The sequence below is a fragment of the Selaginella moellendorffii genome, unplaced genomic scaffold (assembly GCF_000143415.4).
Source record: "Selaginella moellendorffii unplaced genomic scaffold, v1.0 SELMOscaffold_120, whole genome shotgun sequence".
In the NCBI taxonomy this organism is placed as follows: Eukaryota; Viridiplantae; Streptophyta; class Lycopodiopsida; order Selaginellales; family Selaginellaceae; genus Selaginella; species Selaginella moellendorffii.
Window position 1 is genome coordinate 244,637 of NW_003314381.1, and position 13,269 is coordinate 257,905.

Here is a 13,269-nt window from a genome sequence, read left to right on the forward strand (position 1 = left end):
AGTAATGATCTTGAGATAATAAATTATGTTGTCAATGAATATATTACACAAACTATTAGTTTAGTCTTTAAAAATAGTAATGATGAGAAATTTTACTCTTTAATTAATAATATTACATATCATGCTAAAAGTATTAATATCAAACTCTCTAATGATATGGATTGTATATGGAGACATTCATGTATTAGAAGTATTCATGATTCTTCATACTTCTCTAACATACAAAGTGGAGAGTTTTTAGAATCAAGTAATCATCAATTCATATTATTATTGCACTTGAATTGCAACCTTGTGCTTTACAAAGGCAATATTATATTTTGGCAAATAAGTATAGAAGGTATGGGTTGTTATTTAAGAATTCAAACTGATGGCAATGTTGTGATATATGATCAAAATCATGAAGTTAAATGGACATATAATATATATTGGAAAGATAAATTTAAAGCAATGGCTTTATGTGTAGAAAATACTGGCCATGTTGTAGTATATGACACTATTGAAGAAACTTGTATTTTTTATGAACCTAAGAATCTAGCTTAATAATTTTATATATATATATATATATATATATATATATATATATATATATATATATATATATATATATATATATATATATATGTTTATTCAGTTATATAAATAAATATCTATTACTAATTCAGACACACACATAGTTCCCAATACAGTTTTGTCTTTTTGCCTGGTAGTTTGATAGAAAAATCTACAATATATTTATTATGAGATCATTGAATTTGGCACCAGTAATCTCTGCCACTCTGCCACAATCTTTTTGTGCTTGAGTATCTTGAACGTGGGCACAACTCATATGCCGAGCTTTTTGGCAAGCAGCTAGACAAAGAAAAAAACAAAAAAAACAAAAAAAGATAAACAAAGAGTCAAAATTCCATTCCACACATAAAGAAATGAGAAAACTTGCCTTGTTCTCCTGGTTGCAATCCAGCTTGAGAAACATCACGTCCGAGTATCTGGAAGAGAGCTCCACGATCTTTGGAAATATCATTTTGCAAGGGCCACACCTACCGAGCGAAAAAAAGGGTGTTTTTCTATGTCAAGCTTTCAGAAAAAAAAAAGCGAGAAGTTTACCATTGGGTGTACATGTTGAGCACATAAGCTGCTTGGCTGGCAAGTTTTTTTTATCTACATATTATCATTAAGCTCTTGCTAGAACATCTAAATCCATGCAGTTGTTCTTATGTATATAGCAAAGTAGAGGAAATACCTTTCAAACTACAGAACACTTCATTGAACTTTGCCCTAATATCCTAGCCCTGTAAGATGAGATGCTAAGTTAAGCCAAGGGTTGAAAAGCAAAAGTATACACATATTTCTTGGGCTCGAGACTCTTTCTCCCTCCTTGAAGTGCTGATACAAAGCTTAAAAACCTATGTCATAGCAGCTCCTCTCAAGCAGAAAACACGGTGTGGTTACTCATGGATTTAGCCAAATGTGAGGCAATTGGGAAAAGCAAGCACAATAGTAGCACACCCTAGCTCGCTTAAGACTGGACATTATTTTGGCTGGAGCTGGCAATCTTACTGTCGCACTACCAAGCAATAGCCAGTAGTTCAAACATTGATCTTAAGTTTTTATGGAGATTAACAATCACCAGCTTTGTATAGCACTCTCTTCATAGAACTACTATGGAGCATTAATGGATCCCAATGCCTAAATCAAGAGCCCTAACCTTCGCTCCACGCCACAAATGGTAGCTCATTACATGTCAATTGAAATTGAGGGAATGAGCACCAACTATATGCAATAAGATTAATCTTTTTTAATTATAAACATGTTTATAATTATTGATCAAGGATTAATAAATAGCACTAAACACAAGTAATAACACTACTATTAAGCAAGTGTTGCTGCATGCAAACAGCAAATTATTTTTTGTTTGCTTGAGACTGTGTTTGAGAAATTAAATGAAATAATATCCTCAAATATACTTGGATATTCATGAATAATCATGAATATCCAAGTATATTTGAGGATATTATTTCATTTAATTTCTCAAACACAACTTTAACTTTCTTCTATGCTTCCACACCTTAACAAGCTCACAACTTTCCATAGCAAAAGTTTTATATTTTAAGAGTGGATTGTTTTCCATTTTCTCAAAACATCTCTGATATTATCTTTTTTGGTTTTACATACACATGTGACATATCTCATTTGCCTATTAAAAACTCCTCAAACTCTTACACTTTACATTCATAAACCAGTAGAAAGCTTGCCACAAAAACATATTTACCATTGGTGTTGGCTGCTGCTTGGGAATATAGATTTCACCCTCACTCCAAGGCTTATGCATAAGCTTTCTTCTCAGAGCAAGATCAACCACGAAATTTTGGTATTTTCTCTCATTCCAGTGAAAGCTCCCAAATTGATTTATGTTATGCTATTGATTCTCTTCTAGCATACTATTTCTCATGTGCAACACTTGGTCAATACAATTGTAGTATTTATTACTTTGATGATAGATTTTGCCTTTGGGCTAAGTGTAATTTTAATTAAGTGATACTTAATTTTTATAATAAACTTAAAGCAAACCAAGCATTGGTTTGCTAGTATATCAAGTACAATCAATTTAACAATTTTCTTGAACTGCCACAGCAGGATTTAGATTACAGATATGGAAGGACTCGATCCAAAACGGTCTCCGGCAGGTAGCCAAGAACAACATCATCTTAAAACTCTAGGAATCTCTGAGCATAAGTTCTCTAGGCCAGGAAATCCCGGACTCGTGATGCCGCCATTCTCACCTTACACCACCAGCACACAGCTTTACTCTCGCAAAGTATGAGAACTAAGCTTTGCAAAGGAAGAAGAGAAGTTGTGCCGTGGAGGACGTCCCAGAGGCTTCTATTGTCCATGAAGATGTAGAAGAGGAGGTTCCCAGCCGAGGATCGTGAGTATCCATACAAGCTCACCAAGTTTCAGTGCTTGATGTGGCCTAGAGTCGCGAGCTCCGTCTCAAATTCGCGGACGTTCTGTAGATAGTGATTGCCGCTTGATCGCAGCTTTCTTGCCATTCTTGCATTTGTAGACGGAGCTAGAGGCACTGCGGCTGACGAGAAACCTTTCGTGGAGGTTGTCTGTGATGTGCATGATATAATCGTAAGTGTGGCAAGACATGTCACACCAAAGGTGGAGTGGTTGACAAAAACGATTACTGTTCTGGACGTACGCTCACCATTGTTGTTCTGGTATCAAAAAATTAAATCAGTAACCATTGTTTTCTTTAAATGTTATCCTTAGGTATTAACGTGAACACAGGATAAAATATACACTCGTAAAGGGAGATGGGAATCACAATCCGTGAAGAGATTATGCTTCCACTTCTATCACACATCTCAGAGACTCTCCTTTCTGCAGAAGCGAGAACGCTTCATTGATCCTGGAGAACGGACGCGTGTGAGTGATCATCTCGTCGTACTCTAGCTCCTGGCTCACGAAAAAGAAATCGCGCGTAAGTCCTCGTTATCGATCGAGTTGTATTTACCTTGCTCATGTATTTGTCTACCAAATCAGGCAGATCGGACTTGCATTTAAATCCGCCAAACACTGATGCGGTCCATATCCTCCCGCTGAAGAATTCGAGCGGATTGATTTCGAGCATCTTGTTGGAGCCGTCCACTCCAACAATCACAGACTTTCCCCATCCCTGGTCACAAAATTGTTAAATTGCATTGAGAGAGCCATTAAAAATAAGAGTTACTTACGGGTTGGCAGCTTTCATAGGCGGATCTCATGACACTAGTGTTCCCAACACATTCAAAGCTATAATCCACGCCTCCTCCCGTCATTTCTTGGATCACCTGATATCAAGAGATAAAACAATCTTACCAGTGTCTATTTTTTTTTGTTTTCGGATGGGACTTACACACTGAATAGCCTTGTCGTGCTCCTTTGGATTCAGAAAATCTGTTGCTCCAAACACCTTTGCTGAAACAGACGGAAAAAAAACAGAGAAAAATTCAGCGGACAGGCTTTGGTGGTGACGTGTAGCTATACCTTTGGCGAATTTCGCAGGATTGAGATCCACGGCTATGATTCTGGATGCTCCAGCAATCTTTGCGCCTGCTACTACCTGGGCCAGATTTTAAAACAAGGAAAATGGTCAGGTCCCCACGTTGATTTCAGCGAAAACTTACAGCGAGCCCAACAGCGCCCAGCCCAAACACGGCCACGCTAGCACCCGCCTCAACTTTGGCGGTTTTCCAAACAGCGCCGATTCCTAGGTGGAAGATAACGAATGATCAGTCCTCCAGAAGCTGACAGACAACTAAATCCAAAGAACGAGACATCCAAAGGAAGAAAATGCAGAGACGCAACAAAGCTCCTTACCGGTAGCGATTCCACAGCCGAGAAGGCAAATCTTGTCCAGGGGCGCGGTTGGATCCACCTTGACAACCTGCGCTTGATCCACGACCGTGTACTCGCTAAACGTAGAGGTCCCCATGAAGTGGAAGATGGGCTTTCCCTGGATGGAAAACCGAGTCCTACCATCGCTCTTCATGGTGCCGCGAAGAGCATCCACGGCATAGTTCGCGCAGATGTTGGTCCGGGGCGACTTGCAGTACTTGCAGTTCCCGCATTCGCCAGTGAACACCGGAATGACGTGATCGCCGGGCTTGAGATCCAGCACGCCCTCGCCAACGCTCTCCACGATCCTGGAAAGCAAAGGCATTAGGTTTTAGCGCATACAATGCTTTTACCCTGCTGCTTCGTGGCCAAAGATTCGTGGGAAAACCTCCACCTGTGGGAAAGAGAGAGGAATCGCGTTAAGTCTCCTCCATGGAGTGATCGAGAGATTCTTACCGGCGCTTCCCAGAATGTGACATCCGAGTGGCAGAGCGAGGTGTGCGTGATCTTGATCCGGACCTCCTGCGCCTGCGGCGGCTCCACTTGGATCTCCTCGATCACCAGCGGCGCCTTCGGTCCCCACGCGACGGCGGCTGTGGCAGGCATTCGGCGCGAAAGATTTGAGAGAATGAGCGAGAAATCCTGGGAGAATCTCGGAAGAAATGGAGATATTTCGAGAATCTTGGAAGAAATGGGAAAATATTTCGAAAATATTTCGAGAGAGGGAAGAACAGAGAGAGCGATCGATCGAGGAGTGCATGCGTACCTTTGCAAGTGATCGTCTGGCCGGTTGTAGGCGTCACGAGACACATCTTGATCGACGCGGCAGGCAGCGGCAGCGGCAGCGGAGGCTTGCAAATGGACCAAAATCTCTCGACGAAAGAACGATCGATCGAAGCGGCAGCTAGAAGACGACGCGATCGCGATGACTCGATCAGAGCAGCGCGGCAGCGGTGGGTGAGCGATCCCTGGAACGAATTCCCTGCGCAACCACTAGGGATTGAATGCGCGCCTTCTCTCTTTGCTCGCGGTCGGTACAATCAAAGAAGAAGAACCACACACACACAAGAAGCCAAACCTAGTTTAGAAGATAACAATCACTCTCTCCCTCTCTCTTTATCTCCTCTCCACCGCGCGAACAAACAAAGCTCTTTAAATCCTCTCTCTTTCTCTCCTCCTTTTCTCCTATCTATCTACCTATGTACCGTTATACCTCTCGTTTTTTCTAAAATAGACCCGACCACCATAGCCAAGCACGGCAACGAACTTAGCAAGCTCTCTCTGACGAGTCAAGCGCTTCCACATGCAACGTATTTAAAACTCCCACGAAAGCACGGCAAAGTCCACGAAGAAAAAATCCATACAAAGCACGAGCTTTGAGATATATAATAGGGTGGAATTTAAAGTATTGCCAGTTTTCAATCAGGCACATTTGCTCGCGTCGTCTCCTAATAAACACGCGTATCCGTCGTAAGAGACCAAAGCGATCAAATTTTGGTGCTAAGAAATCGCTTGCCTGGATCAAATCCCCGATCCCGATAAGAGCATCGTATTAACTTCATATAATGTGCGTGTGTCCAGCCTCCATCCGACACGCAAAACTTCACGCCAGAGGATATTAAAAATCTCGCCTTTGGAAGATTCCAGGTGCGTTTCCTGTGCGTGTGTTTGTCAAACACATTCGCATGAGCTACCAGAAAAGGAGGAAGAAAAAGCTCACCCTTGGAAGACTAGAGTGTGGTGGCGGTGGCGCTGGTATTGGTGGAATCCACGCAAATAACGCATCGCAGGCTCTTTCCCTCGAGCATCAGCTCGAATGCCTCGTTGATTCGTGCGAGCGGGAGGCGGTGAGTGATAAACTTGTCCAGGAAATCCACCTCCTGCGAAGGAATACGCGGAAACGCACGAAAAGTTCTCGCAGAGCGAAGTACAAATCGCTTGCCTTTGTCACGAATCTCTCCACGAGAGCTGGAAGCTGCGTTACTCCCTTGAAGCCTCCAAACATGCTGCCTTTGAGAACGCGTCCCGCGAGAAAGTTTCTCGAGTGGATTGCGATCTCCTGAGGGCCGGGGATCACTCCTCCGATCACGCAAACACCACCGCCCTGGATCATAAGAGACGAGAAAAGCTTAGAAGTTCTCGAGATGACAATGAGTTTAAACGTACGTCGTGGCAGCTTTCAATGGCGGAGCGAATCACGTCCACGTTTCCCACGCATTCAAAGCTATAATCCGTGCCACCGCCAGTCATTCCTTGCACGACCTGAGAAACGACGCTCGAACCACAGCCTGACACAAAGAAAGATTTGCGGAACTTTTTTAAGAAATCTACCTGTTGCAAAGGCATGGCATGGTCTGCAGGATGTAAGGTTTCAGTGACACCAAACATACGAGCTGCAAAATAATGTAAAGGCGATGGAGCTCCATTCAATCACGAGACGTAGGCAGCTTGAACACTCACCCAACTCGAGTTTCTGACGATTGATATCAATGCCAATGACGCGCGAAGCTCCTGCCATCCGTGCTCCCTCGGCAACCTTTAAAGAAAGTTGGCAGCTTGATCGAAAAATACGAAAGCAAACAAACTTAGAAACAGCACTCACAGCCATTCCAAGAGTGCCGAGTCCAAAAATCGCAACAGTCGATCCGGGCTCCACGTTTGCAACGTTCCAAACGGATCCCAGTCCTGCAGTTCGAAGTTATCCAAAAAAAAAAAAAAAAAAAACAAGGAAGAAAAAACAGAAGACGGTAAAAAAAAGCTTCTAGAAGACTTGCCTGCAGTGACACCACAGCTGAGAAGGCAAATTCTGTCCAGAGGAGCGGCGGGGTTCACTTTGACAACGCAACCGTGATGCAGTACCGTGTACTCGCTGAAAGTGGAAGTTCCAATAAAGTGGAAGATCGGCTCGCCATCCTTTGAGAAGAATCTGGTTTTCCCATCTTCCAGCATTCCACCGCGGAATGGATTGATCCCCAGAACCGAGCAAACGTTTGCCTTGTCCGACTTGCACTTTTGGCAGCTCTTACACTCTCCAGTGAATAACGTCAGGACGTGATCGCCGGGAGCGAGATCGGGAACGTTGTCACCGACACTCTCCACAATCCTGTAAGAAAAGTAGATCGCGTAAGTTTACATTCGAGGCAGATAAATCACGCCAGAGATTTGAGCAAAAGTTTCTCACGCTAAAACAAGCTAAAGATCTCCCAAATTATGGGAAAGTTCCTCGAAGATGAGTCTAGCAAAACACTTAACAAACAAGGCTTTCGTGAATGAATCCGATGCATGGAAATCCCCACGAAAGAAGAAAAGCAAGATTCTTACCCGGCTGCTTCGTGGCCGAGGATGCGAGGAAACAATGCTCTAATCCCCTGGAAGAACACCATCGATCCATCAAAGAACTATGGAAAAAATGAGAGAAACCAAACGAAAGAGAAATCACCACCTCGAACTCCCAGTAGTGAACATCAGAGTGACACAAGGCCGTGAACAAGATCTTGACGCGAACCTCACCACAATGTGGTGGATCCACTCGAATCTCCTCGATCAAAAGCGGCTCCTTCGCCTTCCGCATCACAGCCGCTACAAGAACAAGCCCAGGAAATCTCTCGGAGCTCCAAGAACAGGAAAAAGAATTACCTTTGCAAGTGATGATCTTCCCAGCGGTGCTAGAGCATTCTCCTCCTCCGCTCGCCATCGCCATTGCGCGTCAAAAGCTCTCGAGCTGACTAGTAGCTCAAGAAAAACCCTTTTAAGTTTTGTCAATCGCGGTTTTTGCCATGGTATCCGGATGATCAAATCTACTGGATCTGGATCCGGGAGCTTTGCCACTGCTTCTGCCCGATCAGACAAGGAGCTCATCTTCGCCAGCAACAATGAGATCGCGAGGCTCGCGCGCGCTGGCGAGCTCGCTCAGTGCAAAAGGGCCTTCGATGCAATGCCACAGCGCGACATCGTCTCCTGGAACGCGATCCTGGCGGTCTACGTCCGGCGAGGGGATTTGAAGCGCTCAGAAGAGATTTTCAATCGGATGCCCGAATGGGATGTTCTCACCTGGAACACGATGCTCGCAGCATTTGCCCACAGCGGGCAATTGCTGCGAGCCAAAGAACTGTTCGATCGAATGCCAGAAAAAACCATCGCAACCTGGAACACTATGGTCTCTGCGCACTCACATGCCGGGAATTTTTCTTCCGCGATGGAGCTCTTCCACGGAATGCCGGAGAGAAACACTGTTTCTTGGACGAGCATACTAACCCTATATGCCCATAATGGGCATTTGCTTTTGGCAAAGAAGGTGTTTACCCTAATGCCAGAAAAATCACTAGTGTCCTGGACGGCTATGGTGTCTACTTTCGTTTCAAACGCGTGTATTGAGCAAGCAAAGAGAACGTTTGATTTGATGCCACGGTGGAATGTAATCTCTTGGAACACTCTTCTCGCGGGATTTGCCCAAGAAGGGCAAATTGATCAAGCAAAGCGGCTCTTTGACCTAATGCCGGAGCACGATCTCGTGTCCTACACCAGCTTGATTGGCGCGTACAGCCAAATCGGCGATCTGCCAAGAGCGAAGCTATGGTTTGATCGAATGCCACAGAGGGATCTTGTGGCGATGAATGCGCTGCTCGCGCTCTACTCCCAGCTCGGCCGCCTGGGCGAGGCGCAGCGATTCTTCCACGCGATGCCGGAGCGCGACATCTCTTCTTGGAATTCGATCTTGCTCGTCTACTCCCAGGCCGGCGCCATCGATCAGGCGGAGGCGCTGTATCGATCGATGCCCGCTCGAAATATCGCGACGTCCTTGTTGATGATCGCGGCCTATGCGCAAGTCGGGAGGCTGGATCGAGCGGAGGAGACCTTCGATCGAATGCCGATGCGCGACGCCCAGGCTTGGAACTCCATGCTGGCGGCGTTTGTCCACAGCGGCGATCTGGACAGGGCCAAGGCGATTTTCGAGGCAATGCCAGAGAAATCCACCTCCGCCTACACGACGATGATCTCGGCCCTTGCCGCAAGCAAGCAGCTAGAACAGGCCACGGCGATCTTCGACGAAATCCCCGCCCGGGACACCATCGCCTGGAATTCGATTCTCTCGGCCTACGCCTGGAACGGCCACATCGATCACGCCAAGCGCTGCTTCGACCGGATCCCAGCACAGGACACCGCCTCCTGGAACGCGATGATCACGGCCTGCGGCCATTCCTCGCGCGGCGACGAGGCCATCGCGAATTTCCATCACATGGAGCTCCACGGCGTGATCCCGGACGAGACGACGATGATGAACGTCCTGGCGGCTTGCAATCACGTCGGCCTGGTGGAGAAGGCGCTCTCCCTGTTCGTCCTCATGAGGGACGAGCATGGAATCCGTCCAGGGCGCGAGCAATTCGCGTCGATGATCGACATCCTCGCGCGATCCGGCCAAGAAGAGCCAGCTCGCGAGATTTCCAAGCGCACGCCACCATTCGCGCCCGAGGTCACAGAGAGGAGCGCCCTCTTGAAAGCTCTGGCGACGCCATAGCCAGGAAGAACAGGTATATTCCAGATTCGGGAATCTTGATTTTGGGCCCTTACATGTAACCCTAGTTATTTTATTGGTGGAGGCAGGACAACGCAACACCGCATTGGTTCTTCGCGGAGGTGGAGGAGGCACAGCGCAAAACCCCCAGAGCTCTTCCAGGTAAGTCCTTCGATCTCAATGCGCCATGCAAGAGCATTGAATTCCTGGCAGAGATTTTAATTCGTGGGCCTTACTCTTTCTCTCCTGTGGGTTTTAGATGGGAATCCAGCGAACAGGTGTCAAGGTCAGTAACCAGCTGAGGGATTCATCGCTCTTCCGGCCATCTCAGTCGGAAGTGGACCTCTACCAGCACGACATGGAAGATTTCTTGCTCGATTCTGCCGCGGAGCCAGCTGCGCCGCATCAGAACAAGCTCCTCTTGTAGGTACCCTCGTACATTTCTATCTAGCGATTTTTTTTCCATCTCATCTCTTTTTTGCTTTCCAGATGCGATCTTCTAGACATCTCTGGTGTTTTGAGTGAGGCTGCTAGCGCGATCGTCGATGTATGCCAGCTCTTGTGATTTTTTCGTCACTCATCACGCACATTCGTATGGTTTTCTCAGGATTCTTTCACCAGGTGCTTCAAGTCCAACATTCCAGAGCCGTGGAATTGGAATATATACCTATTGCCCTTGTGGTGCCTTGGCGTGATCGTGAGATACTGCATTCTCTTTCCAGTCAGGTATGCGCCTATCTGTGAGAGACGATCCTGCTCAAAGTTATTGCAATGTATAGGGTGTTGCTACTTACGGTGGGCTGGATCATCTTCCTGGGTGCTTTTATCCCGGTTCACTTCATCCTGAGGAAGCACGACCATATGAGAAGGAAGATCGAGGTATAGCATTCATTCGTTTTTTCCACAGAACAGGACATAAGACAAAGATTTTCTTTTCTTTGAAAACGCAGCGAGGGCTGGTAGAATTCATTTGCAGTGTCTTTGTGGCTTCCTGGACAGGGGTTGTCAAGTATCATGGACCACGGCCAAGCAGGCGTCCTAGACAGGTCTGTGACAGTTCCTCTGGCAACTGAGTTCGTTAACTTTCTTTCAGAGCAGGTCTTTGTGGCAAACCACACTTCGATGATCGACTTTATCATCCTTGAGCAGATGACCGCCTTCGCTGTGATTATGCAAAAGCATCCGGGATGGGTTGGTGAGCTTATCATCTTTTCTGTTCTTTTCCATTTTTTTCCAAAACATCCGTGGTTGATGCTCAATCTTTCTGCGTGACTGCGTTTTCCAGGTTTACTACAAAACACTGTTCTTGAAAGTCTTGGCTGCATCTGGTTTAATCGAACCGAGTCTAAGGACCGCCATGTTGTCGGGGAAAAGTAAGTGAAAGTCCGACGAAAGATTGTATCAGCTGGTAAATCCATCTTGCTCGTCACCAGGCTTCGAAAGCACGTCATTGATCCGGAAAGCAATCTTCTACTTATTTTCCCAGAGGGGACTTGCGTAAACAACGAGTATATTGTGATGTTTAAGAAGGTTCGTGGTCTCATGGTTCGCTCCAAGTGGTTCTTATTTCCTGTGCTCGACTTACAGGGAGCGTTTGAACTGGATTGCACAGTGTGCCCGGTTGCTATCAAGTATAACAAGATCTTTGTCGACGCTTTCTGGAACAGTCGCAAGTAAGTGAGTCTTCTCATCTCGATTGACTTTAAGGTTTTTCTTTTTCCGACAGACAATCGTTTACAATGCACTTGCTGAGGCTGATGACGTCCTGGGCGGTCGTCTGCGATGTCTGGTATTTAGAACCACAAACAATCCGGCCCAACGAGACACCAATAGAGTTCGCGGAGAGGTATGTAAAAAGTAACTCTTCTTTGATCCTTATATTTCCTTTCAGAGTTCGCGATATGATAGCGAAACGAGCTGGAATTAAGAAAGTCGCTTGGGATGGATATCTGAAATACTACCGTCCAAGCTCGAAACTCACGGAGAAAATGTAAGCTTGTTCTCTTCTAGTTTTCCTGTGGAAAAGCTGTAGCTTACGCGTTTCCTTCGCAGGCAACAGAAGTTCGCTGAGAGCATGCTAAGAAGATTAAGAACGAAGACAAGTGACGAGGATCTCAGCACTTCTATGGAATGATAGTACGGTACTCTTTTCTTAAGAAAAATTTCTCGTTCGTAGTAATGGCCTGCCTTGGGACATTGACAGGAGAAATGTTTTCAAATGGAGGGGATGCTATTGATAAAACTCCACTAGTTTACATGTTCAAGCTTTTAAGAGACTCGATGTGCGAGCGGTGCCAGAGGATCAAGGATCGCATCCCAGCAACGAGGCCCGGAAGAACATGGTCGAGAAGCTAGGCCGCCGCCCTTCCTGACGCAGCCTCATCAGGTAAAACGTCGGGCAAGTGCCTCGCATCACAATCCCAGGCAAAAGGAGCTCCTCGGGAGGAGATTCACAGAGAAAGTTCTCATACTTGTCCAGGAGCTCTTGCAGCAATCCCCGAGGCGATCATCTCCGCCTCTGGATCGCGATCCCTGTCCTTGAAGCTCCAATGCGCAACGAGGCGAATGAAACCATCCATCTCCATCTCGACTGCGACACCGAGGAACAGTGCTGCCAGACGCCGTGTGACGATGCGCATGCCAAGAACATCGAGGCAGAAGAGCTCCAGGAGTGGGTAGTCTTGGACAAGTTCTCGACGTCGGACACTTCCTCTAGCCTATGAGTTTTGGTGACGCAGGCGATGGACTTGACGAGGATCTCCACGGCCCTGGAGCTGCATGCTATCCTGCTCGGCCGGCTACATCAGGTCCAGACCTAAAAATTCGAGCATGAGTAGTGAGGGTGAGAGAGAAGCAGTATACTACATCATGGGCAGAAAGAATGAGGTGAAGTCTTTCCAGGATTTTCTTGGAGAGATGTGTTTAAGAAGTTGAATTTAACTGTGTATGTGACTTCTACCAGGCAGGTTTCTTTCCAACCTCATGCAGTGAACTCTAGTGAAAGACATAGTCTCAGCCACAAAAGGGCACAAGCGACAGGAATTATGCGTTGACGATTTGAGAAAGACGCTCATCAGAGAAGCAGCAGCAGCAAATCGGTCACAAGCTTGTGGAACTGGAGTCATCATTTGAGTTGCATTGGCCAGGTCAGTCGAAACATAGGATTATTCTCAAGAATATCATTTCTTCTTGCCGTGACCCATGATTGTAATGTTGAAGAATCTGCCGCACCTTTGCAGGAGTTAGAGAGTTCTTATCCTCCATTTAGACTTGCTCTATCAACATTGCTTTTGCCAAGTTGTTGTTCTGCTGGCCAAAATCTGTTTGTGTCGAAATCTTCTTTAGGTTTTGCCAGACTTTAATTTTGAGAGGAT

The 13,269-nt window shown here is 46.0% G+C and overlaps 4 protein-coding genes across 4 annotated transcripts; 2 read left to right on the forward strand and 2 right to left on the reverse strand.

The window, feature by feature from the left end:
• Nucleotides 1-3,255: 3,255 nt before the first annotated feature.
• LOC9639641 (alcohol dehydrogenase class-3) lies at nucleotides 3,256-5,603 on the reverse strand. The gene is made up of 10 exons (XM_002991481.2): nucleotides 5,150-5,603; nucleotides 4,840-4,976; nucleotides 4,737-4,777; nucleotides 4,366-4,691; nucleotides 4,173-4,255; nucleotides 4,033-4,108; nucleotides 3,902-3,963; nucleotides 3,741-3,836; nucleotides 3,521-3,682; nucleotides 3,256-3,462 (listed from the first exon to the last, which is right to left on the reverse strand). The coding sequence occupies exons 1-10, from the start codon at nucleotides 5,193-5,195 to the stop codon at nucleotides 3,346-3,348; spliced, it is 1,146 nt and encodes a 381-aa protein (XP_002991527.1). The 5' UTR covers nucleotides 5,196-5,603; the 3' UTR covers nucleotides 3,256-3,345.
• A 137-nt stretch (nucleotides 5,604-5,740) lies between these two features.
• Nucleotides 5,741-8,159, reverse strand: LOC9639642 (alcohol dehydrogenase 2). Its single transcript, XM_024665222.1, has 11 exons — nucleotides 8,020-8,159; nucleotides 7,826-7,962; nucleotides 7,705-7,751; nucleotides 7,158-7,486; nucleotides 6,986-7,068; nucleotides 6,844-6,919; nucleotides 6,715-6,776; nucleotides 6,550-6,645; nucleotides 6,326-6,487; nucleotides 6,104-6,263; nucleotides 5,741-6,039 (listed from the first exon to the last, which is right to left on the reverse strand). Exons 1-10 carry the CDS (start codon nucleotides 8,081-8,083, stop codon nucleotides 6,114-6,116), a joined length of 1,206 nt encoding a protein of 401 aa, XP_024520990.1. The 5' UTR covers nucleotides 8,084-8,159; the 3' UTR covers nucleotides 5,741-6,039; nucleotides 6,104-6,113.
• Nucleotides 8,160-8,170: 11 nt separating this feature from the next.
• On the forward strand, nucleotides 8,171-9,898 carry LOC112342821 (pentatricopeptide repeat-containing protein At4g02750-like). The gene has a single exon (XM_024665272.1). It carries the CDS (start codon nucleotides 8,171-8,173, stop codon nucleotides 9,896-9,898), a length of 1,728 nt encoding a protein of 575 aa, XP_024521040.1.
• On the forward strand, nucleotides 8,970-12,856 carry LOC9639643 (glycerol-3-phosphate acyltransferase 9). Its single transcript, XM_024665221.1, has 15 exons — nucleotides 8,970-9,911; nucleotides 9,964-10,057; nucleotides 10,155-10,318; nucleotides 10,385-10,442; nucleotides 10,503-10,621; nucleotides 10,675-10,774; nucleotides 10,846-10,941; nucleotides 10,994-11,090; nucleotides 11,181-11,268; nucleotides 11,329-11,425; nucleotides 11,483-11,568; nucleotides 11,622-11,741; nucleotides 11,787-11,885; nucleotides 11,948-12,031; nucleotides 12,099-12,856. The coding sequence occupies exons 3-14, from the start codon at nucleotides 10,155-10,157 to the stop codon at nucleotides 12,027-12,029; spliced, it is 1,206 nt and encodes a 401-aa protein (XP_024520989.1). The 5' UTR covers nucleotides 8,970-9,911; nucleotides 9,964-10,057; the 3' UTR covers nucleotides 12,030-12,031; nucleotides 12,099-12,856.
• The last annotated feature ends 413 nt before the right edge of the window (nucleotides 12,857-13,269 follow it).

Coding starts and splice junctions, on each gene's coding strand:
- LOC9639641 (XM_002991481.2), bottom strand. CDS start 5,195: ATGTGTCTCGTGACGCCTACAACCGGCCAGACGATCACTTGCAAAG. Junction 4,256..4,365: donor CGGCTGTGGAATCGCTACCG/GTAAGGAGCTTT, acceptor TCTTCCACCTAG/GAATCGGCGCTGTTTGGAAA. Junction 4,109..4,172: donor TGGGCGCTGTTGGGCTCGCT/GTAAGTTTTCGC, acceptor AATCTGGCCCAG/GTAGTAGCAGGCGCAAAGAT.
- LOC9639642 (XM_024665222.1), bottom strand. CDS start 8,083: ATGGCGATGGCGAGCGGAGGAGGAGAATGCTCTAGCACCGCTGGGAAG. Junction 7,069..7,157: donor CAGCTGTGGTGTCACTGCAG/GCAAGTCTTCTA, acceptor TTCGAACTGCAG/GACTGGGATCCGTTTGGAAC. Junction 6,264..6,325: donor TGGAGAGATTCGTGACAAAG/GCAAGCGATTTG, acceptor ATTCCTTCGCAG/GAGGTGGATTTCCTGGACAA.
- LOC112342821 (XM_024665272.1), top strand. CDS start 8,171: ATGATCAAATCTACTGGATCTGGATCCGGGAGCTTTGCCACTGCTTCT.
- LOC9639643 (XM_024665221.1), top strand. CDS start 10,155: ATGGGAATCCAGCGAACAGGTGTCAAGGTCAGTAACCAGCTGAGGGAT. Junction 10,319..10,384: donor CATCAGAACAAGCTCCTCTT/GTAGGTACCCTC, acceptor TTTGCTTTCCAG/ATGCGATCTTCTAGACATCT. Junction 11,426..11,482: donor ATATTGTGATGTTTAAGAAG/GTTCGTGGTCTC, acceptor CTCGACTTACAG/GGAGCGTTTGAACTGGATTG.